The following is a 22,371-nucleotide window of genomic DNA, read 5'->3' as shown; positions in this document are numbered from 1 at the left end:
GGGGGGGGGGTGGTAAGAAGAGGAGGAGGAGGAGGAGGAGGAGGAGGAGGAAGGGGGGGGGGTGCGGATAGAGGCCGGGAGCCGGCCATGTCCGATTACGCGATCTCGGTGGAGGAGCTCAACGACCTCCTGGCTAACGGCAGCGGCTGCTACAGCCTGCCCAGCGCGCACAGCAACGAGGTGGTGCCGCGCATCCACGTGGGGAACGCGTGAGTGCGGCGGGCCGGGGCCGAGGCCGAGGCCGAGGCCGAAGGAGGGAGGCCCGCGAGGGGCGAGGCCGGGCCCGAGGCGAGGCGCGGGGCCGCGGGGGGCCGCGAGGGGCTGCGAGGAGGCCGGAGCCGGGGTGGGGGTGCTGGGGCATGGGGTGGGGTGCTGGGGCCTGCAGGGCCTCTGGGAACCATCCGCTGGGAGGCCAAGGGTGCGAGGCCCGGCTGGGGGCTGCTGCTGCTGCTGGAGCCTGGCGAGGTTGCAGCCCCGAAGTGGCACCCGCTGAGGTGTTTGGCGGCCTGTCAGGCGCCCAAATCTAAGCTGCCAGAGAGCTGAAGCAAGGTTACAACAGCACACTTGTTTAAGAGTGAAACCTGGCAGCGCTGGGCTTTTATTTCCTCCCGGTGTTTCCTAACGTTGCTCATACGCTGCGGTCAGTGCTGCTAACCCACACGGAGAGCTGGGATGCCCGAGGTGGATGTGCAGGAGCATCTCCTGGAGCCGTGTCCAACCCCAGTGCAGTGACCCTGAGCCAGAGGAATAAGGTGGGACGAGAAGAATGAGCAAAGGAGCCATGGGCATGTTAGGTCGCAGTTCAACCACATGCAAAATGACATAAAGCAAGGGTTTCATAGGAGTCGCCTCCCCTCCCCAGGCAGCGATTGGTCAAATGAATGTTTCTGCGCTCAAAGACCTAACTAACGTCAATTAAATAGCAAGATATGCGAGCCAGAGGCTTACAGATGTGGCTGGGATAAAAGCCCTTAAAAAGGGGAAAGCTTGTTCAGGGTTCACCAACAGCTCTTTCCTCAGCCATGTGATGTTTATTTTTTGCACCAAGATTATTTTGGTTATCTGTTCCATTCCCATCATCTGCTGACTCTCTTTGTCTGTCTTTGCCCTCCTGACTTGTGTGTAGAACAGCGGATTCCTGGTCTTATGTGGAGTTTCTAACTCCTACACATAAGTCAAACCCATCAGTTTTCATTAACGTTCTCTCAAGACAAACCAGACTTGGCCTTGGTCACACCCAGCTGATGTGGGACACGCTGATCTAGAGATAGGACCCAAATCATTATCTGCTGACAGCCACCTCCTTCGTGTTTTTAGCAGTTATCTGAAGATGTGAGGCCATTGCCTACAGGGTCTGAAAATAGGTGGTTTGTGCATTAAATAATTAAAAATAATTTTGAGGGTAGCAAGCAGCTACGGGGTGGTTTTCATTGTTCAGTAAATTATTTTAATTATACACTACGGATTCTAATATATTCAGATTCAAGATTGCAGAATAATAGAGGATGCACATGTAAGTTACAAGATGGAAAATGTCTGTTGGAAATCCTTAGCTCAGAGAAGGACTGAGCTATTTAATAACTGACAGTCAAAGTCATCTCGAGCACTAGTGCAATTTGTAGCAAAACAACAGTTTCACTGCTGGGGGGAATGGCAGACGATGTCCAATTCTACTGTCAAGGTTTTTAAAATGATGCTGAAGAACTGGGAGGACAGCTAGAGGTAAGAAATAACCGAAAACGTTTCACAATGGGAACAAACAACCTACTTCATCTCTCGAGGCTTAGTAAGCAATAATATGTGTGAAGCATCCTCAAAGAGCTAAGATAATGCAGTGCTGTAACTGAATGCGTGACTGTGTATTGCGATTCGGTCACTGCAGGCTGAATTTGATAGCCCCAGACTGGAAATAAGACCAGCTCTTAAGAGGGTTTTTTGTACCAAACGGGGTTGTGCTATAGTAGTTGTCATGCTGAAAAAATATCAAGCTGTGCAGGTCTGTTCTTGTGCCAGCCCCAGCTCCATGTTCCTCTGCTGTACTCTCCTTGTGTTCAGGCTAACGAGAGAGCTGGTTTTATGACCTGACTCATTCGCCTATGAACTGCTGGGGGAGTAAACCAACGCTGTACGTGGCCTGTCAGCCTTTGTGCATACATGGGTCCAGCAGTGTGCAAGGCATCGAGAAGGCTTTTACTGCTGTGCCCAAGAAAAAAGCCTCGGCTTTGTTTGGGCCCCGTATTTGCAGATCATTATTAGTCTGTCTTGTTCCTTCCACAGAGCTTGAGGTACGGCTCATATTTCCAGCCGCCGTGGTGCAGTATGCATCAGACCGGCACTCGCCTCGTATCTCAGGTTTGCCCTTCGTTACACAAATCTTCTTAGTGAATCTCCGAGGAGCTGTTGGAAGCACTTTGCGTTGCGCTGCAGGGAAGTCGGGGAGAGCAGTCCAGCAGAACAAAGTAATGCGGTCATTAGCTCTGACATTCAGATCTCTGCTTTGACTTGGAGGGATCAAACGCTTCTGCAATGTAAGGCCACATTTATGACTACAGATGGCAGAGGTTTTATAACAATCTGAGTTTACACACTAGCCACATCTGTAGAGAGTTTGAGTGTGGGGAGGTTGGAGTCCCAAAACCTGGCATAAAAGCCATAAAATTTGAACAGGCTTTGTGCAGGAATTCATAGGAAGAAAGTAAAACGTCTGAGCGAGATTCAGAAACTTCTGTTCAAAGCCAAAATATTTAAAATATTTTGCATAGGGGTGCTGCTGTCTCTCCTTAAGAGTGACTCATCTTGGGATAAAATTGACAGCGCTGAGACATTAAAGAGGATGAGATTAAATCGGGTCATAGTGTCAGATACCAATTTATCTGTCAGGTACTGCATCTTGTGTGCAATAGATAAAAGTTATAATTAATGAAACACAGAGATAAAATGATAAAGTACTTTGAAAATAATGCTTTTGCATCTCACAGTAGACAGTTCTAACCTTTCAAAGAGATTAGACAAGGTTTCTGAAGATGAGTCAAAATGTACTATCACTAAAACAAGAATTATTGTATTGGTGACATTAGCACAATTACATATTTTCCAAGCAACAGCACAGCAAGACAATTCAGAGTATGTCAGAAGTACAAATCATTTCCTATTACTGCAAAAGTCAAGATGTCTTTGAGTGTAACATCTTAATCAATGACTGGGACAGCTGGACAGCACGCATCTTTATCAGGTTGGCAGATGACACATCTGAGTTTTCTGGTTGCTCGAGTGTGTGTGGTTACCACACGAAGCAATTATTTGTTCTTAACGGGCATGCTGTAAGGAGTATGAAAGGCATTCTCCCAAAATTAACATTAAATTGAGTGACCCCAAGGGAAGAAGTGGTGAGGAAGCAATTCCGCATGAACATAACAGTAGAAATTAAAGTGTGTTATCGGATGGTTTTTTATTCCATATTAAGGACTTGGTTTATTTGCTATTAGTTATTTATATTTAGGTTTATTCGCTTGGTTTATTTCCTTAGGTGACCAGGTGCATGGATAATGCCATATGGCAATCCTTTACAGCCTCACGTACCCTTAATTCCAGATGCACGGTTTCCTAAGAACTGTGTTTTGTGGTTGGTTGGTAAAATGGTTGATTTCTGCTCAAAGAAACGCTTCTTAATGCTGTTACAGGGTGAGGAACAGGGAACTTCTGTACTGAGAACAGACAGGGTCCCATGAATTCTCCTGGGGAAACAGAAGAGGCTGATGTTAGCTTCTCTCCACTACCTGTAGGAGCTAGCATTTCACTGCTGAACACCATGCAGCTGGACTGAAATGTTAGGGGTGGGAGAGATCCGACTGTTGGGAAGGAGAAAAAGAAATGGTACGCAAACATTCTGTTTTTCACCAACAGCTGCGTAAGGATATCAGCTATAAATCAGAAAAAATCATTCACTGAGAATGTGGTTGCCTCCAGGTGAGCCAGAACTGTGTTGCCAGACTCAGCCATGTCGTTGGACACAAGCTCCTACTGCTCCCAGCCAGGATCAGATATGTACCGATCTACCTACTGCTACCTATACCAGACAAAACACAGGAACTCGCAGCTGAATTAATGCTTTTTGTTTTGGCCTTGCCCTGTAGGATTTACTTTTGTGTTGCAAGCAGAATTCCCCTGGCACTTGTACTTGTCCCCTGGCACAGATGATGTCCTGCCAGATGGAAAAATCTGTCAACATTTGTTTGGGTAATGAAGTTCTTTGCAGATATTTGGCCCATCGCCATAGTTGTTTGGCACAGAGAGCTGAAAACGTAGGAGCTTCACTCATGCATAAGGATTCGTGTGCTTACATTATAATTTAAGGGGTGAAGAGTCATTAGGAGAAAAGGAGCGCTCTAGATGTTCATATAGCCTTGAATTATGTGAAAACTGTGAGCAAACGCACGAGACTCAGAGACTGATATAAATGCAGACTAACTCATTTGGGCGTTATATTATTTTTTTAAAAAATTGCTAGTTGTCCGGCCAAAACCCGGAGGTGCATTGCCGTCCCTTAGAAACTTGTCCAAAAAGATAATGCCCAAATGCTTAGCTGAGCTTATTAATAAGGCTCCTTGAATTTGCAGCGCACGAATTGAGCCTTGGGGAGATTTTTCTAAGATTTCTATTTTTCTGTTTCCACATCCAGTAACACGCACAGTGAAAGCTGCCTTAAAAAGGAAAAAAAAACACACACACACACACACACACACACAAAAAAAAAAACACACAAAAAAGACTTTATGTCTGTTTAGGCTACATCTTTTCCCGGAGTCTGCAGGAACCGAGTTCTCTCTCAAATAAAACCTGTCACTTTCTGCTGCTGTTGACCAGTGGGCTCACATTTTACTAGGCAACCACACGCTGTGATCAAATAGATCTTCCTTTATGTATTGTTTTTTATATAAACCAAAGTTCAGATAAAATGTATGCTCAGGCCATCCGCTGGAGTAGCGAGTACTGCTACCTGGCCCTTGCAGCAGTGGTCGTAGGCAGCAGAGGCTTTTTATAACTGGTTCTTAAATTAGCCTATGTAGATAGTGGTTAATCTTAGGAGTGACTATCCTGGGCTTTCTCTTACCTCCTGTATTTTCTTAATTTGGTCAGAATTTTATGTTCGGAAAGAGTAATAACTTTATGCTCTAGTAGGCTCTAAGAGATTAAGTTTCAGGCGTTCTCTGCTCAGTTATCAGCCAAGAAAGCAGCCTTCTCTCACATACAATCAGTGACCGGGGCTCTAAATATTTCTGTGAATGTAGAATATGCAGCTAATTTGAGCACTGTGTTTTTAGCATCTATCAACAGAAAAATACAAGCTTTTGGTTAGCAGTAGCTTCTGGGGACATCATAAATACTGAGACGATTCACCGGGTTCTAATTGTTTTCTTGACACTTTTTATCGTACAGGTTCATAGCCAAGAACATTACGAAGCTGCAGCGCCTGGGGATAACCCATGTTCTGAATGCAGCAGAGGGGAAGTCGTTCATGCATGTGAACACTAATGCAGAATTCTATGAAGGCACAGGCATCAGATACCATGGCATTAAAGCTAACGATACACAAGAATTTAACCTCAGTCGCTATTTTGAGGAGGCAGCTGATTTTATTGAGAAAGCACTTTCCCAGAAGGATGGTAAGGCAAACTGAAATGTCTTTCTGCCGTGTTTTCTGTGCACTGCATATGTGTTAGTCATTTATTTCACTGTTTGAAATGGTTCATTGCTCAGATTTTCAGCTGAACAGGCAAGTCAGTAATTCAGATCAAGACTTGGGATCAAAGACACCTGAGCACACAATAAAACAATCTTCTGTCTGTACTTGTGGACGTCCAGTATATGTTAAGTGGAAGTCGGTCATTGTAGGGGTGACTTTGCAAAGTGAAACAACAACTGTATTCTAAAATAGCGCCTGTCGAGGAAGACGCGGTCTTATTTTTCCTTAGACATGGTAAATCATATGAAAATCCAGAAAATAAATGCAGGATCTAAACGTTGTTTAAGGACGCTAGAAGTTAGAGACAAAAATGATACAGGTACTGCATTGCTGTATAGTACTCACACAACCTCTTAGGTGTTTTCTTTCCAAATGTACAGGAAGGATGGAGACTCTAGCCTTAAAAAAAATTATTATTTTGTGTGACAATTACCTCGTTATTCCATAGGATTCCAGGAAGGTTGGAGATGATATTTGCAGTGTTGTTGATTGCCACATTTTTCTAGAGTTTCCTCAGAGCAGAAATCTGAGGACATAGTGCAGTGGGCCAGACAGTGCTTTGTGTCTGACTATTTCAGCATACCACTTATTTCTACATAGGCTTGATTTCTTTCTTGCTTCATGAGTGAATGTGAAAGAGGGAGAATGGCACAATTCTAGGCATTCTTTCTCTGAAGTGGGCAAAAGGGGAGCTAGAGCTGTGATGTGATTTGGACAGATTGGGAGAAGTTTTACTTCCAGTTTGGTAACGTATACAAATACTGAAAATTAACATACAGCTCTTGCAATTAGCTTTTTGATACAGGCTGCAGCAGGAAGAAGAGTTTTAACGGTGCCAGCTGTGCCATGACCGTTCCCACTGAGTTAAACTGATAACACATCGCAGTCCTCTGAACAGTTGTAGAATGGATCTGAATTTACAGTACCGGTTCTACTTGGTGATTCTTTTAGCCTTAATATTGTCTACAGTCGTGCCACTGTTTTCTTACTGTCGTAAATGAACAGGAACTTTGTGGCTGGGTGATGTTGGGGCCAGTTTTAAGATTAACTCACTACTGAAATTGGCTAGTCTTGTTTGACAGTGAAGTGTAAAGTAAGGACAGCGAAGCGATGAGGGATGCAGTGGTATTGTCTCCTGCAGTTTTGTTTTAGCAGTGTAGCTGCATCAAGTTCAGGAAGGTAGCTAAACAAAGGCAGGACTGCTGTGCTAAAGTCAGCCCCTAAGACTCGCTGCCTTTCCCAGAGGAAGGTTATAAACCCTTTAGCTTCTATTTGTATAGAGGAAGTCAATTGTCTTCTACAGACATGCTTAAGGATCTCTAAATCTTGCTAATTCATGGCTACAGGCCCTCAGGAAATAGAAAGAATAAATTGTTTTAACTGTTTGACTTGCTTCTGATTAGAGGTTTGCCTTGAGCTGCGAAGCCTCTGCAGCTCAAAGCAAATGTGGTAACAGACTTTCTGCTAGTGTGGTTCAGAGCAAGTTGTGGTCATCATGAGAAAGTGTACATACGGTTCATCTGTTCTCTTGTTTCAGGAAAGAATTTGCTCTGGAGAGTAGCCTGGGACTGTATTTTATGTCTGGAAAAGCAGGTCAAAGAGGACACAGCTGAGAAACAATAAAAATGGGTTAAATTTCTCAAGGGGATTAGTGGCTTGCTTAATTGTTGTTGGACACCAACCTACAGCATTTCCCCAATACGTATGAGGAATGATTTCCCTAATCAGTTAGCTGGAAGCATTTTATTGGTGCTGGCATTGGTGCGATGAGATGCTTCTGGTTCTTGTTGCTGCATAATCAGCGGTTTCATTTACTTGAGTGTTGGTGTGACTTCACAAAGAGCCAGAGAAGTAGCCAGGTAGGATCCAACGTGGGGTTAGCATAAGAATTGCCAGCAGTGCACCAGAAAGGCTGGATATCTTTGAAGAGATGCAGTGTATGACAAACAGCATGTTGCTGTCTTCAGCATATTTTAAACTGTGCATTATTTATTTATGCCTTTTGCTACTGGTCATCCTTAGGGGCAGGTTTTGTTCTCAAATACAGAGCTAGGAGAAAAATGGACAGGCACAGGTTGGCCTTTGTAATATGGTAGCAAATACATTTTAGTAGAGTGATGTAGAGCTAGGTTTTTCTGCGTTATTCGTGGTGACAGACAGTAGCGACTAACAATGATAGCACCTTTCTTCCAAGTTTTACATAGCTTTGGCAGCATTCTGAATTTAGAGTCCTCAAGCTACCGAAGAACTAATTCCTACGCTTTATATCCTAGCTATTTCATGTTGCCTTTCAATCACATATTCCATGATAACCCACCTTGTGACCTGTCTCCCCTGCAGGACAAGTGTTTGTGCATTGCCGTGAGGGCTACAGCCGTTCTCCTACCCTGGTCATCGCCTACCTCATGCTTCGCCAGAACATGGATGTCAAGTCTGCTTTGATCACTGTCCGGCAGAAGCGAGAGATTGGCCCTAATGATGGCTTTCTAAGACAGCTTTGCCAGCTAAATGAGCAATTAGTGAAGGAGGGCAAACTGAAGCCCTAAAACAGAGCACTCTAGTATTTTTGGAAGTTTCTCAAATCACCAGAGGATGTGTTAAGTGCTTTAGATTCCCTACCCCCAAGCTAAGCCACAGAATGTGAGGGAGACAGAAAGCCTGCTCTTACCTAGTGAAAGTACATTTCTCAAACTGTAGGTCTGTCTTTCAAGATGGCACCAACTGGTGTCACTTCCTGGAGCTGTTGCAATAAAGAGGTGTATGTAGAGGGGCAGCTCCAGTGATAACAGCTGTTTTCACGAGTATTTCAGAGCCCCCTTGCAGACTGTGTAACACATGCTTTGCATTGACATTGCATCGTCTCATTAAGCTTTGTGTTTTCTCCCACCAGAGCACCATTTTCTGAGAGCCCCAACACATCCCTCACTCTTCATTGAAGTACTGTGTTTTCTAAAGCTTCTTCATGCACACAGGTGCCTAAAGTTTGAGTGTAGGAGCTTCAGGAATGGAGAAGCATATATGCAAATGCACAGGTGCACTCTCTTGTGGAATGAAGTATGCAGTGTTGTGTTTAGTGTGGATATATGCAATACACAGTGTGTGGTAGTAAAGCCATTTAGCGCCTGATCTTGATGCACACTGTATTTCCAAGACTATTTGTACCTCTTGCTGTTGTGATTGACATGAAAGTCTGATAAATGCTTTTCTTATCTTTGTTTTAAACTCATACTAGAAAAAAATGCTGAGTAAATGTTGAGGAGCAGACTGCAGCAAGGAAGAAATAATGTCTGTATTTAGGAGTGCTTGCACTGGGTGTGTGAAAAAGTCCTAAGTATCAGAATAGAAGGGCTCCTGAGGTTTGTACTGAGCTACAGTCTCTCTCCCTCCTTTGCTGTTGCTGTTTATTAATGCAGAATGGAACGATCACATATATAGATTCCTTCCAGTATTGCAGTACAGATGTGCTTACAGAACAGTTTGTTGGTACACTCTGACTCGTTGGATTGTTTGCATGGTTCCATTAAACAGAAATGAACATGGTTACGTACCACGTGGAACAGGAAACATTTCCTTTTATTAAAATAAATCATGTCTTGATGCTGTGTGACGTGGAGATGAAATGAGTCATTGCAATGATGGGAAAGGAAGCTTTGTTTACAGTATGCCTGACTCGGGGTGCATGTGCCTGTCAGTTAGTGTAGCACTATTAATGCAGAGGATCTCCCACTGCAAACCCAGAATTGTTGGTTAAACTGACAAAACCGTAAGATGTTTGTGCTCCTTGCTTTTCTGTGCTTTAATGCAGATCTAGATTTTAATATCTAAACACTATTTTAACGAGAAACACTATTGTATTAGTAACCCATGTAAGCCCAGAGCCAGTTTTGTGCATTCATTTCACTAAACAACAAATCACAAAGGACTTACATTGTTTTTCTTCTAGTTGATTTGTTTTTTGGCTACCTATGTAGCTATATAACTTGCTTGAAATTAAACTGCAGATGTGTTTCTTCTGGCTGAAGACAGGACTTAATTCTGTTTCCTTGCATAGGACGGGAACTGCCAAATCAAGAAGTCCTTTGCCTTCTGTGGCCTTTAAAGGGGCAACTGGAGAGCATTCTGCATACATAGTGTTGTTTCCTTTCACCTTCCTACAGTCAGCCAGTATTTAGTGCTTGCTTTGAAGCAGGATGGCTCAGTAATAATGAGCTGTATAAATTTCATTGGCTAATTACATACCTGTTTGCCTTCTCCCATTGTATCAGGATTAAATGATTTTCTGCTTCAAAATTCCTGGTTATTACTTCCATACTACGTAGTTTGTGGAATAGCAATACTGGCCTCACCTATTCTATTCTACTTCATCCATACTGTAGTCTTATTTATAAATCACACTTCTGATTTTTTTACTGTGGGCACAGATCTTTTTCCTGTCTCATCTCACACCATATATTCATAATGCCTGTCCATGCTACAAGAAAAATAGATAAAAAAGAGGAGATTCATGTGCATGCACTGTGGCTTTGAGCTGTTACTTAGAACTCATAAATTCCAGTCCATTAAAAAGCTAAGAAAATATTAGGCATTAGATCTTTTGTTACCATTGCACAGACTACAAAAAGGCTAATAGTTGTCTGAATAAAACCAAAATGGTTTGTTGAAGTGGAGTCTGTTTACTATGTGGTGATGTTTTTGTACAGTTCTACAAGTCTATAATGAACTGTATAAAATGTTGACAAAGAGTAATACTGCCACATCAAAAAAATAAAGGAATTTGTTCTTATGTTCAGTATGCCCTTTTAATTGGTAGGTCCCTGCTTACTTCTGGTGGTAGGTAACATTAGTGATGTTCTGGCCCATTTATCTGAGTCTAACAAAGCTTATTTAACAAGCATTTTGGAATATTTGGTGGATTGAAATAAAGACGACACCATTTCAATTTGACTTCAAAACCTGAGCTCTGAGGCAGCATATCCTATTGAGTGTTACTGATGGGTGACTCAGTAATGAAACCATTTCTAGCTCTGCTTTTAGAATAGGCTAAGTATGGTCTCTGTAAAATATGCATCTGTCATAGAACAAAGATAGCTACCGTGTCAAATCCAGCACAATGCAAGAAAACGCAATAACTTGGGGGTTTTGTGCTTAAGAGTTAGAGAACTTAGAAAGTGGGGAAGAGTGGGGGCGAGAGCTATTGTCATTTTGTAGCAAGGAACAAAGAAGAAAGCTCAGCTACATAATAAGCCTTCTAAAATGATGATACGTGTAAAAACAAATCCACCTTGTAACCTCATGCTGAGCTAAGTCTCTCAGCCATTGCATAAGCTCAGGAGAGAAGTTTATATCCTAGAAATAAAATTCAAAGCAAGAACAACGTTTTCTGAGTGCATTCCTCACCCTTTCTTTGGTCCTGCAGCTAGGACTACACCTACCCCATTGGCAGCAACCGTGTTGTATGTGGCATGCTCCTCTGAACTGCAAAACAAGAGGAGGTTGCAATGGGGCACTGCTGGAAAGCACACATTTTGCAAAGTTCTTTCTAAATTAGAATTAACAGCATCCAGAGTCAAGACTAGCAGCCGTGACACATTGTATTCTAATTCCATTTTTCAGCCTTGAGCCTGTGTTAGCGTTGGACACATTTTTCTCCCAGACATATCTGGCTTACCTCTCTTGGTGCTGTGAGAATTAATCTCCATAGAAGGCTCTGAGGATGAAAAGCACTCTGTGTGACAGCAGTACATGCTCCTGGAGTTGAAAGACAAACTTGGGTCAGATGCTTCTTCCTCCTGCTGAACAAGAAAAAAACAACAGGATATTTGCAATGTTTATTATCATCATTTAAATACTTTCACCGAGCTGTTTTCTTTTGGCCAGAACTAGTTAAATCTCTGATGCTAGTACTGGAACTTTATTTCATATTAAAAAAAAAAAAAAATAGTTTTGCTAGTTTATTTTAATAGTTTTAGCACAGAGGGACTGACTAATGGAATCTCTCTTAGTATAGCACAGAGGTTTCTTCTAAAATTACTTCCTGGGCTCTGCCAATGAGTTGATCTGAAAATAGAACAGGCCTGAGGAGGTATCTGAAAGGACTTATAAGTAAGCGTTCGTGGCCTTATTCCTGTGCTAGCTAAGGCATCCTGCGAATGGCATTACAGTTCTGAACCCAGACGAGCATTGGGGACCCAGAGTTTTGTTTTGGGGGATATTTTTTTCATGAGGAGTTGGATTTGGAAGACTACAATACCATTCTCAAACTATTATTAAAATCTATAAATCATATAAAGGTCAGATGGACATTAGCAGAGAGAAAAAGCCTGCCTTTAACTTGATACAGATTTTTTTTTCCATGTCATTCATTTTTGTCAGCTGTTCTACAGGATTCTCACAACCCCTGTTCTTTCTCTGATGTATTCTTCTTGGATCCCTGGAGCTCAAAAAATGCGTTTAAATGTAAACCACTCTGGTAAACAGAAAAAAAAAATACGGCAACAAAAAATGTGGGACAATTACGATGGCATTGACCTAACATTGAGTTAATTATATTCCAGTTCTCATTCTTTGGACAAACTATTCATTTCTTCTATTTTGGAAATAAGCCCTGTAAGTGCAGGTTGTGTGAGTAATTCAGTTGAGGGATTTTTATTTTTATTTTTTTTTAAATGTATTTTAATTCTGGCCTGCCAAGGTTGCTGGCTAGCTGACTCACCAGATGGAGCTGTAAGCTTGCTATTCATTCTGCAGACATCATTCCACCCCTGAGCAGAGCTGTTGTGGGAATCTGATGTACCCTTATCTCCGAAAAGGCAAGCTGCTGGAATGATTTAGCAGAGCATTTAGTGCATTTGCTGGTCTCTGGTGGGACAGTAATAAGATTCCATTTATTCTTGGCTACTTAGAGGCCATATCACAGCATCCAGGCTGCTACGTGCAGAAGGGACGTGGCTCAGCAGAATTCCTGGGAGACAAGAGTTACGGGGGCAGGGTGACTTAGCAGCATCTTAGGAAAAGAAGTGTTTGAGAAGCAAATGAGCTCTTCAGCACGTCAGAAATGGAATTGCTGGGCAAAGTGTAAATGAAGAGCCAGAGTTAGGAGATGAACTCAGACTGTGCATGGATGCCTAACGGGACTGTGCACCCCCATTCCCTGGGCCGGGAATGGGGAATGAGGATGCCTGATGGGCACCAGGAGCTACACGTGGACCGAACCGATTGCAGAAACTGTTTCTTCCTGGCATGCCTTCCCAGGACAGCCTTGCAATGCAAGCACTTTAGGACCAAGGCTTGAGTCAAGAAAACAGCAGCAAGTGATTCAGGCTGAATATAGGATGTTAATTCCCTCCTTGTATCCCTTAATAACTTAGGAGCATAGAATCACATAGCCGATTCTTTATTAGCAATGCTAAGGGTGGTGTTTTTCCTGCTCAGAAAATAGTATCCCAGTTCTGATTACAGTGGATCCAAACTCAGGTCAGTCTCAAAGCGTCCTTTGATATAAGTCACAAATAATTTTTGGGTTGTTTTGACCCTGCGCTTCATTAAAAGAGCAAAAATCAGTTGTTCATGAGGGCTGCAGCCCGGACTGTCCTCCTTGCTTTGGTGCAGAAAGTGCTGTGAGCAGGCAAGCAGCTACAGGATGTGGAAGAATGTGTTTGTAGTTAAGGAATCTGAATATCTATGGGATTTGGATTCTTTTCTTGCCTCTATTAGGCTGCTCTCCTGGATCGTGGACAAGAGGTTTTAAAGCCAGAGGCTAAATATAGCTTCTGATTTTGACTTTAATAGTTTTTGTATTATTTCCCCACTGGGTGATACAGATAAATGTTAAGACAGTTAAGAGAGGGGATTGTTTAAGTACTTAGAGAAACTACCTGAAGAAACTTTTTATGTTTTATCTGGGAAGAGATTACTGTAAATGTGCTCCTCTGTAGTAGGCTTAGGCTGACAATGATAACTTCTGGAAACATTCTCCATGCAGACATTGCATGAAAAGAAATTAACAGAAACTGAGCTTTGATAGGCGAAGACATACAGTTTCAAATACATTTAAATAGGGTAACAAATAGCAAAGTTTCAGTGATTGCGAGTACTTAACTTTCTCGTGCTCTCCTGTTCTGCCTTTTGGCCGTATTCTGCAGAGCTGTGTGGGGCCGCTTTGGAGAAGGTCACTGTCCTGGTGGTGTTCCTAGTTGACAACAAGAATAACAAGTTACAAGCCCTGTTAAGTTCCTGCTCATTCTTACCTCCTTATTTGGTACAAACAAACAAAAAGATCACATATAAGGCCTGAAAGCAAAGCTCAAGCAATCATCGTACACAATTTCAAGTATGACTTGAAATATACATAACAGTCTAGCCTGTTCTTAGAAGAAATAAATAAGAATGGAAACCACACAAATCCTACAAGGCTGATTCCACAGCTTTCCAAGCTGCTGCCTGTCCTTCAGAAACCCTTTGATTTTGTGGGCACTGGGGTGACGCCCCGTGAAGCTGTGTGCCCCCAGCATTGAATAGATTTCACCTGTAGCTCTAAGCCAAAAGCACTTATTTGTAAGTGAAGGAAATTATACTTGGAAAAACCTTTGCAATGGCTCAGTATTTGGGTTTGTGAGACCATCGTTAACCGTTCTGAGTAAAAGAGGAAGTTATTAATGAAAGCTAATCAGTGCTGTTGATGATGATTATAGAGAGAAAGGGAACAGCACATCTGAGGCAAATTGTGTGACAACAATTGCGTTAAAGAATCACATTCTGGGTGTGCAGAAAGAAGTTTTATGTATGAAGAAAACTGTGTGCTGCATCCCCCATAACAACAGCATAGCTCCTGAGGGGGTAGGATGAGATTTGGGCTGTGGGAAGGGGAAAGGTGAGGAGAGACGGTGAGTGCACGCAGTTGTAAGCCACACAATGCCCCACTGCTTTTAGAGACTCTTTGGAGGATTTGGAAAGGAAGGCTCTTCCGAGACTTGCTAATCTCTCTAATCTTGGTCAGAGAGAAGGGGTAGGAGAGAAAGCATGTCACAGTATATTTCAGATGCTAGTATTTTAGGAAAAGACCACCAGAACAGGAAGGCTAAAGCTCATCCAACGCAGTAGCAGCAATGCGTCTGCTCTGTGCGTGTCTGTCTGTGAGTGTGGAAGGCCAAAGAGGTGAAATGTCCTCCGGTCATTACTGTTGTTTGTATTATTTATCATCAGGGTCACACCAAGGGAGAATCCACCTCCACTTTAAATTTGGTGACACCTGTTTTCCCTGCCGGGTCAGGGGAATTGTCAGAATGGAATGCAAGCCTTAGGTAATGAGTTCCCTACAGTAATAAGGAAAAACCAGACAGCCCCAACTGTTTTCAGCGTTCAGAGAGAGAGAGAAGAGAAGTCAGAGGCTGTTATTGACATTCCGAGTAATCTTTAAAATTACTGAAGCTCAGTGAATCACTTTGGAATCTCTCGTAGATGAAATATTTTCACGAGGATGTATGTGACAAACGTTGCAGTAACATGCTTAAGTGTCCCTTTACTGCTCTAAGCACACATTTGCTTTCAGGAGCTATGGGAAGCTCGGTATCTAATCTTCCTAAAACATGAGGTTCCTTCTGATTAATGTATCTAGCCTGCCATCTTTTGTAAATACCTCGGAAATGTTTGTGCTCTTTAACTGCAGAAGTTATGCAACTGTCCGCATTATCATCTTATTTCTGCAAGGAAAAAGAAGACCATAGATGAGATTTTAAAACATGATACAGTAATAAAGCTTAGGTATAAGTGCCCGAGGCATAAGGTCATCAATTCCCTCCTTTTTTTTTTTTTTTTTTTTTCTTTTTTTTTTTTGGTTTGTTTGCATCATTCATAGAAATCAGTCTGGCCATGTTCTTGTGCTTAGAACAACCCAATGTCCTGTATTCAACACTTGTGCAAAACGTCAGCAGAAGTAGTAGTAAGCCATGATATTACAGCCAATGCATTAAAAAAAAAGGAAAGGGAAAAAAAGGGAGAGCACCTCAGAAAGCATGGTGAGCATCATCCTGGCTGCTTACCCTGACAAACACACTAAAGCTAAATAAAATAACTTCTCATTTTGAAAAGAAGCTCTTTCCTGTTTCTTCCAGTGCATTTGTGACACAAAATACAGAGCTCCTTTTTTGTAAAGGGAAAAGCATAACTACTGAGCTACTGTTTCTAGGTCTGCTTCCTCTATACCTGGAGGTGGGGAGGAGAAGAAAAAGAGTTATTTAAAAACAAACAAACAAAAAAAAACAACAACACAAAGTCTCAAAAACCTTTGCAAAAGACAATAGCCAAAGATTCAAATATGGTGGTAGAAGCAGGTTTTAGTTATAACATTGTTAAAACAAACAAAAACAAAACAAAACAACAAATAGACAAAACAAACATAGAAACCTGCAGAAACACTTGTCAGGCTGCAATTCACCCTAGTCTTGTAAATTAGCATTGTTGCCAGGCACAAAAATGAAGAATATGAGAAGTTTTCATGTCAAAGCTGTAGAATACTGTCAGTAAGCCACCCCCACACACCCATTTTATTTCACACTGACAAAAGCTGAGATGAATGAGTTGTTGTCTGGCCCTTCCCACTTTGTATAGTCATTGGCTGGCTTGCTTCTAAAAAGGATTTAAAAAAGGGGAATAATTTGCCTTTGCTGGGAACTGAGGCTGTCAGGGTGCTGAAAAGCTGATCTGTGGGCTGCCACCATGCAGATCTCTTGGGCAGTGTGCTCTGTCTGCGTCCTAATCCAAATCGCATTTCGATCCGTGGAAGGGTGGCAAGTGTTTAAAAACGATGCTACAGAAATCATTCCTGAGATCACCGAAAATACAGAAACACCGATGGAGCAGGCTTACAGCAACAACAACACAATGAACCAGGCAAAGCATGGGGGAAGACACATACAACAAGCTCCAGACCCTAATGGTAAGAAAAATAACATTATATTACTGTTTCGGACCCTAGCAGGTGGTTGTGAGAGTATACTTGTTATCAGATTGTTGTTATTTATTAAGGAATTTAAGTAGGAGGTGAAAATAATACTATGGTTTCTAAATGTTGAGGAAGGGTCAGACTAGGGATGTTGGAGATCACACAGCAGAAGGGGCATGTGGAGGTTGCTCTCAGCCAGTTGAGAGGTGCACTGCTCGCTGCCCTTTGCAGTGATTTTCAGCCACATTCCAGTAGCCAAAAAAGAGTTAAAGTACTCCCAGTGGGAATACATGCCCAAATGAATTGGAGGAGATCCTGGTTTGCAGGGGCATGCAATCTTGGGAACGATTTGGCTACTTTGAAGGCACCAACACACTTCGTAGATAAGCTGGTACTGCATTTGGGCAAATGTCTGATGTTAGCAATGGTGCAGAACACCAGCTTTGTGAGGAGGGATGGAAGGCAGGGAGTTAGCATCAAACAGACAGGTGGTTGGAAAGAGAATCCTCCTGCCAAAATGGGCAAGCTTGGTCCTTCAGACCAACACATTTGGCTGCCAAATGCATGTAGCAGCTCATCAAACATATGGTTTCCACTACTGTGCATTGCAGATCTGAGCTAGCTCTTTTTTTTTTTTTTTTTTTTTTTTTTTTTGAGGACAGTTGGAAGGGAATTGTGGTTTTCTGCTCTAGCTGCCAGTTAGGGTGTTTAAAGCATAGCACTAATTTAAAAAGAAAAAAAAAAAAAAAGAGAGAGAGAAAAAAGAGTGCCACTTCATAAAGGTCTGAAATCCCCAACAGGGGAGCGCTCTGCTTCCCACCAACCGCCAGGTCAAGGCAGGTCGGTTTGGCAGTGACATCTGAAAACCTTCATTTTCCAGCCTCTTACCACCCTGGCAGCAACTGGGGGAATCTGTGCCACTGAAACGTGCATGGGTTTTCAGGTGGAAAAGAGCAAGAAAAGGGGATTGGACATTTTTCAGGATATGCAATGGTCTCACATGCATACTTAAATGTCTTTAACACAAGAAATCAAAACAATGACCCAAAAGCAGCCAGACCTTCCAGGGACACATGAGGTTGCAGAACACCATAAATGATTTTGCAGCTTGATGAACCCATGCACATACAAGATAGGAGGTATATGTACAGAAAAGAACCCTCTATAGCTGAGGCAAATAGCCTTATATTTAACTGTATCTGCCTATGTGCTATGATGGTACAAGGCATCTGATTCAGACATGGGCCATTTCATTTCATTAACGCAGTCCTTAAAACTTTTAAAACATCCAGTCTTGCATGCTGTACTTTGAATATAAACCTGAGCACTAAAAACACGTTTCTGCTCTCCACGGGAGAATCAAGAATGAAAACATCTGTATAAATACTGGTCTGCTGCTCAAGAGTCAGGGTCAGAATTCTCTTTAGAGGCACGGGGGGGGGGGGGACACCTTGTGCACAGCAAAGAGACTGGGACTGACAAACACAGCCTTCCATTTGTAAGCTGACCTTGAGGATCTCCATCCCAAGCAGTGTTCCAGACTTAAAACCATCCTTTTCACCAACAGAAGAACATCGCTGTTTGTTTATCTAGATAAAGTTCTTTGATAAGCACCTTCAGAAATCAAATTCTGTGTCTTGCAAACATGTCAAGAGGCAAAGCATCCCAGCTGGCAAAAGAGACCCCTCTGGAAAAGGGACCCTACAATACAAAACTTATTCTTAATCCTGCATGCTTAAAAATTTATATTTATTTCCTAATGTTTCATTTGCCAATAGATAGCCATTAAGAAAAAAAAAGGGGGGGGAGGGGGGGGGAGGAGGAACCACCATAAAGCTCTTAATCAGTCAGGAGATGCCTCTAGCTGTCTGAAGAATTGTAGGTGGGTTGTAGGATTATTAGAGAGCAGTAAACTTAGAAAACATAACGCCAGATAAGTGCTGTTATCTGCTGCTTTCCCTCGCCTGGAACACGTTATGCTAACTAAAACTCACTTCAGGAGAACTTTCCTTGTTGCAGAATCAGGAGTGAACCTTTGAGGTCAATAAAGTGACCTCACATGGTGCTGTAGGCCTCACATGAGGAGCTGTAGGGGAAGGTTTTCCCTGTGGGTAAATGAAGCCAGCAGAATCCCAACAGAACTCCCCTCAGAGTGACCGCTGCCGCTGGGGTTGCACTCAGAAGCTCTGCTGCCCACTGGCACAGCCTGGCACAGAGTTTGCCTGGTGGCAAGGGCAGGATCGCGTTTGTCAACCTGTACTTGGTGATTCCAGGGCCTCAGCTGGAGCAGCCAGCCACCCCGAGTGGGTCTTTGGGCTGCCCCATCCCCAGATCCATCACTGGGGATGTCCCGCTGGCTCCTAGCTCTGAGCTAGGTGCTGCAGAAAGGAGAAGGCTGATTTCTTGGGGATGGGGAAGAAAGTACCCAGATGTTAATGGCCTTCTCGTTTACAGATGCTTCTGACTTCAGCTGCAGAGAAATGCGAACCACCCGCTACCTGACGGAGGGGCCGTGCCGCAGCATCAAGCCCGTCAAGGAGCTGGTGTGCTCGGGCCAGTGCGTCCCTTCCCACCTCCTCCCCAACTCCATCGGCCGGGGGAAGTGGTGGCGGCAGAACGCCCTGGATTACCGCTGCATCCCCGCTCACACCCGCATGCAGCGCATCCAGATGGCTTGTCCCGAGGAAGAGACTCGGACTTACAAATTCCGAGCTGTCACAGCCTGCAAGTGCAAGCGCTACACTCGCTACCACAACCAGTCTGAGCTGAAGGACTTTGGAAAGGAGACCGCCAGGCCACAGAAGAACAAGAAGCCCCGTCTGTCCAGAGCCAGGAGCAGCAAGTCGAACCAGCATGAGCTAGAAAATGCTTACTAGAAGGTTGCTCCGAGTGGGACAGCCCAGCAGCTCTGGATATTTTACAAAACATCAACCGGCACTCACAGGCCGCAGAATGAGGTTCTGACTGCAGTGGGTTCCAATTCCTTCTGCTAAGCTGGGTCAAAGGCTCACATAGTCAAAATCTGTCAGATTACAGCAGTCACGGTCTGCTAAGAGAATGAGATAAACCGAGCTGGTGGTAGCAACACCTAAATTCAGTCTGAGAGGAGAGGTACACCTTGGGAGATTTGCATGAGGCCTCGCGGCTTGTACACGTAGGGAGGTAGAGGAGGGCGAAGCTGTTACTGTGACAATCACTATCACACTTTGTTAGGGGTCATTCGGCTTCCCTGTAGGTGAAGGGAGCACCGCGATCCCTTTCCCACTTTTCCAAGTGCCACGATGCAGGACAAGCATGAGGCAGGGGGAGCACCAGGGGAGGCACCACGCTCCAAATTTGCTGCAGAAAGTTAGCAGTGAAAGTGAGTCAGCACCGGTTGTTGGGAAGTGAACAGCCTGCCAGGTGTCCTCATGCCCCGGTTGCTTCCTCTAGGCAGGAAAACCAAAATACAACACTTGTTTTCTCAAAACAAAAGCATGACAATTCTATTTCACACTTTTAATTAGAATACTCTAGGGTCAACAGATTCAAAACTGAGATTTGACAACTAAGCCATCTTATTTGTTTTAGGGGCAAGGATTTCTTTTAGGAACAGTTACACAAATTTTACTAAGCAGAGCAGTTTTATGAAATGGATGCTCCTCTCAAACCAGATAACCTCACTGATGTTTGTCCTGTAAACAGCTAACGATGTGGATAATTTAACATAAAGAGATGCTTATTATTCCTTATTTCCTAGCACACAATTGGCTTTAGTGTCAACCTAGATATCTCAATTTACATTTTCTATTCTGTAGTTTGTATTATCTGGCCACACACTTAGTAGTGCTAAGACTGTGCAAGCCAAGTTCTGGGAGTAAGGTTCTGCACGAAAAGTGAGCCTCTGCTAATTCAAAAGTTGTGAATTCCTCTAGAAAAGTCTTTGGTATGTGCGGCTTTGGTCTTTAGTTTGACAGCAACTTTACTTTACTTAGCTTCTCAACTTTCAGACTAATGTTTGTGTTTTACGTTAAAGAATATTATTGGGAAGTGAATAGTCTCATGCTGTATATATCCTGTAGTAGTGCTAGGCCTAGTATCAGATGAACACAATTTGGGATAACGACAGTTCCTCACTGTTCTTATTTTCTATGTAGAATATATGCTGAAATCATATAAACTATGGAAATTTGCAATGTTGATAGATTTTTGCAATAATTTTATGTGGGACCAGAATCTAGAGAGAAAAGCTATTGTTTCACAGAGTGAATTATGTATTTATTTTTCTCAGAAATTATTTATGCAATGTTTTTCCTTGTAGAAAATGAGAAGTAATACTGCTTTCAAAATATTAGTCTGTTATTTTGAATTTTAAATACATTGTTAATAAAGTAGAAACAATGATTAATTATAGGAAGACTCACTGATTTTTCAGCTGGTTTGCTGCAAAGCCCCTCACTACAAGAAGGACATCGAGGTGCTTGAGCGGGTCCAAAGAGGGGCGACGAAGCTGGTGAGGGGCCTGGAGAACAAGTCCTACGAGGAGCGGCTGAAGGAGCTGGGCTTATTCAGCCTGGAGAAGAGGAGGCTCAGGGGCAACCTTATCGCTCTCTACAGATACCTTAAAGGAGGCTGTAGAGAGGTGGGGGTTGGCCTGTTCTCCCACGTGCCTGGTGACAGGACGAGGGGGAATGGGCTAAAGTTGCGCCAGGGGAGTTTTAGGTCAGATGTTAGGAAGAGCTTCTTTACTGAAAGGGTTGTGAGGCATTGGAACAGGCTGCCCAGGGAGGTGGTGGAGTCACCATCCCTGGAAGTCTTCAAAAGACGTTTAGATGTAGAGCTTAGGGATATGGTTTAGTGGGGACTGTTAGTGTTAGGTTAGAGGTTGGACTCGATGATCTTGAGGTCTCTTCCAACCTAGAAATTCTGTGATTCTGTGATTCTGTGTGAAGTGAATTACAGAACAGGCTGTGGCTTGACTCCAATCAGGGAAATACATATCTGTGATAGAGAACATCAGGGTCCTTAGTTTTCAATTAATAATCTACATGCCTCTAATGAAGCTCTGTCCTGTAACTTCTCACTCATTGCATGACATTTGTCATGAAAAACATCCACTCGGGCAGCTCTGAGCTCCACATCAATATTCTCATTTCAACTTCCCCAATAACAAAAAAAAATCCTCAGCAGGTTTCAGCTCCCCTCCTCCTCCCAGTGACTTGGATTCAGATGCTCACAGCCTGGTAAAGCCACAGAAGAAAAGGAGAAGTCCATCAACGTGCAATCAAGATTTCTTGATTGAAATCTGATTGCTTCATATTTGTCTCATTGGGAAATAAATAAAAATACAGAATTCCCTTTCAAGAGCTGCAAAGCAACTGTCAATTTTTTTACAATGTAATACCATAGACCTATGCCTATCTTTATCTTCAAGGCCACTTTCTTTGAGACAAAGGCCTCTTGCCATGAGGTCAGGAAGGGCTGAGAATGCACTGCACACGGGGTGTGCACTTTCAGCACTGCTGCAAAGATGAAGAGCTTTTCCAAGACAGACAGTCCATAAGGTGTGCTTTCACTACCGCTCCTCAACATCTTGTGCAGAAACCTAACACAAACACTACTCAGAAACCTTGGACAGAAGTTTCCAGACTGATCTATAGCTTCATCAATTTGGCACCTCCGAGCCAGTACAAAAACTTCATGCTAGATT

General features: G+C 43.1%; 2 protein-coding genes across 2 annotated transcripts; both read left to right on the top strand.

Moving 5' to 3' along the window:
- The first annotated feature begins 56 nt into the window (after positions 1–56).
- Positions 57–10,526, top strand: DUSP3 (dual specificity phosphatase 3). The gene is made up of 3 exons (XM_035347870.1): positions 57–209; positions 5,437–5,663; positions 8,084–10,526. Exons 1-3 carry the CDS (start codon positions 88–90, stop codon positions 8,287–8,289), a joined length of 555 nt encoding a protein of 184 aa, XP_035203761.1. The 5' UTR covers positions 57–87; the 3' UTR covers positions 8,290–10,526.
- A 5,374-nt stretch (positions 10,527–15,900) lies between these two features.
- On the top strand, positions 15,901–21,072 carry SOST (sclerostin). Its single transcript, XM_035347869.1, has 2 exons — positions 15,901–16,676; positions 19,137–21,072. Exons 1-2 carry the CDS (start codon positions 16,457–16,459, stop codon positions 19,556–19,558), a joined length of 642 nt encoding a protein of 213 aa, XP_035203760.1. The 5' UTR covers positions 15,901–16,456; the 3' UTR covers positions 19,559–21,072.
- The last annotated feature ends 1,299 nt before the right edge of the window (positions 21,073–22,371 follow it).

This window comes from Oxyura jamaicensis, chromosome 27 (assembly GCF_011077185.1).
Source record: "Oxyura jamaicensis isolate SHBP4307 breed ruddy duck chromosome 27, BPBGC_Ojam_1.0, whole genome shotgun sequence".
Classification (NCBI taxonomy): domain Eukaryota; kingdom Metazoa; phylum Chordata; class Aves; order Anseriformes; family Anatidae; genus Oxyura; species Oxyura jamaicensis.
Note: the sequence above shows the minus strand (reverse complement) of the source record. Positions and strands in the feature narration are given on the sequence as shown.

What these genes read in the sequence shown, in the direction of transcription:
- DUSP3 (XM_035347870.1), top strand. Translation starts at nt 88, where the DNA reads ATGTCCGATTACGCGATCTCGGTGGAGGAGCTCAACGACCTCCTGGCT. An exon ending in CGCATCCACGTGGGGAACGC is followed by an intron (nt 210 to 5,436) that starts GTGAGTGCGGCG and finishes TTTATCGTACAG; the next exon opens with GTTCATAGCCAAGAACATTA. An exon ending in AGCACTTTCCCAGAAGGATG is followed by an intron (nt 5,664 to 8,083) that starts GTAAGGCAAACT and finishes TCTCCCCTGCAG; the next exon opens with GACAAGTGTTTGTGCATTGC.
- SOST (XM_035347869.1), top strand. Translation starts at nt 16,457, where the DNA reads ATGCAGATCTCTTGGGCAGTGTGCTCTGTCTGCGTCCTAATCCAAATC. An exon ending in ACAAGCTCCAGACCCTAATG is followed by an intron (nt 16,677 to 19,136) that starts GTAAGAAAAATA and finishes TCTCGTTTACAG; the next exon opens with ATGCTTCTGACTTCAGCTGC.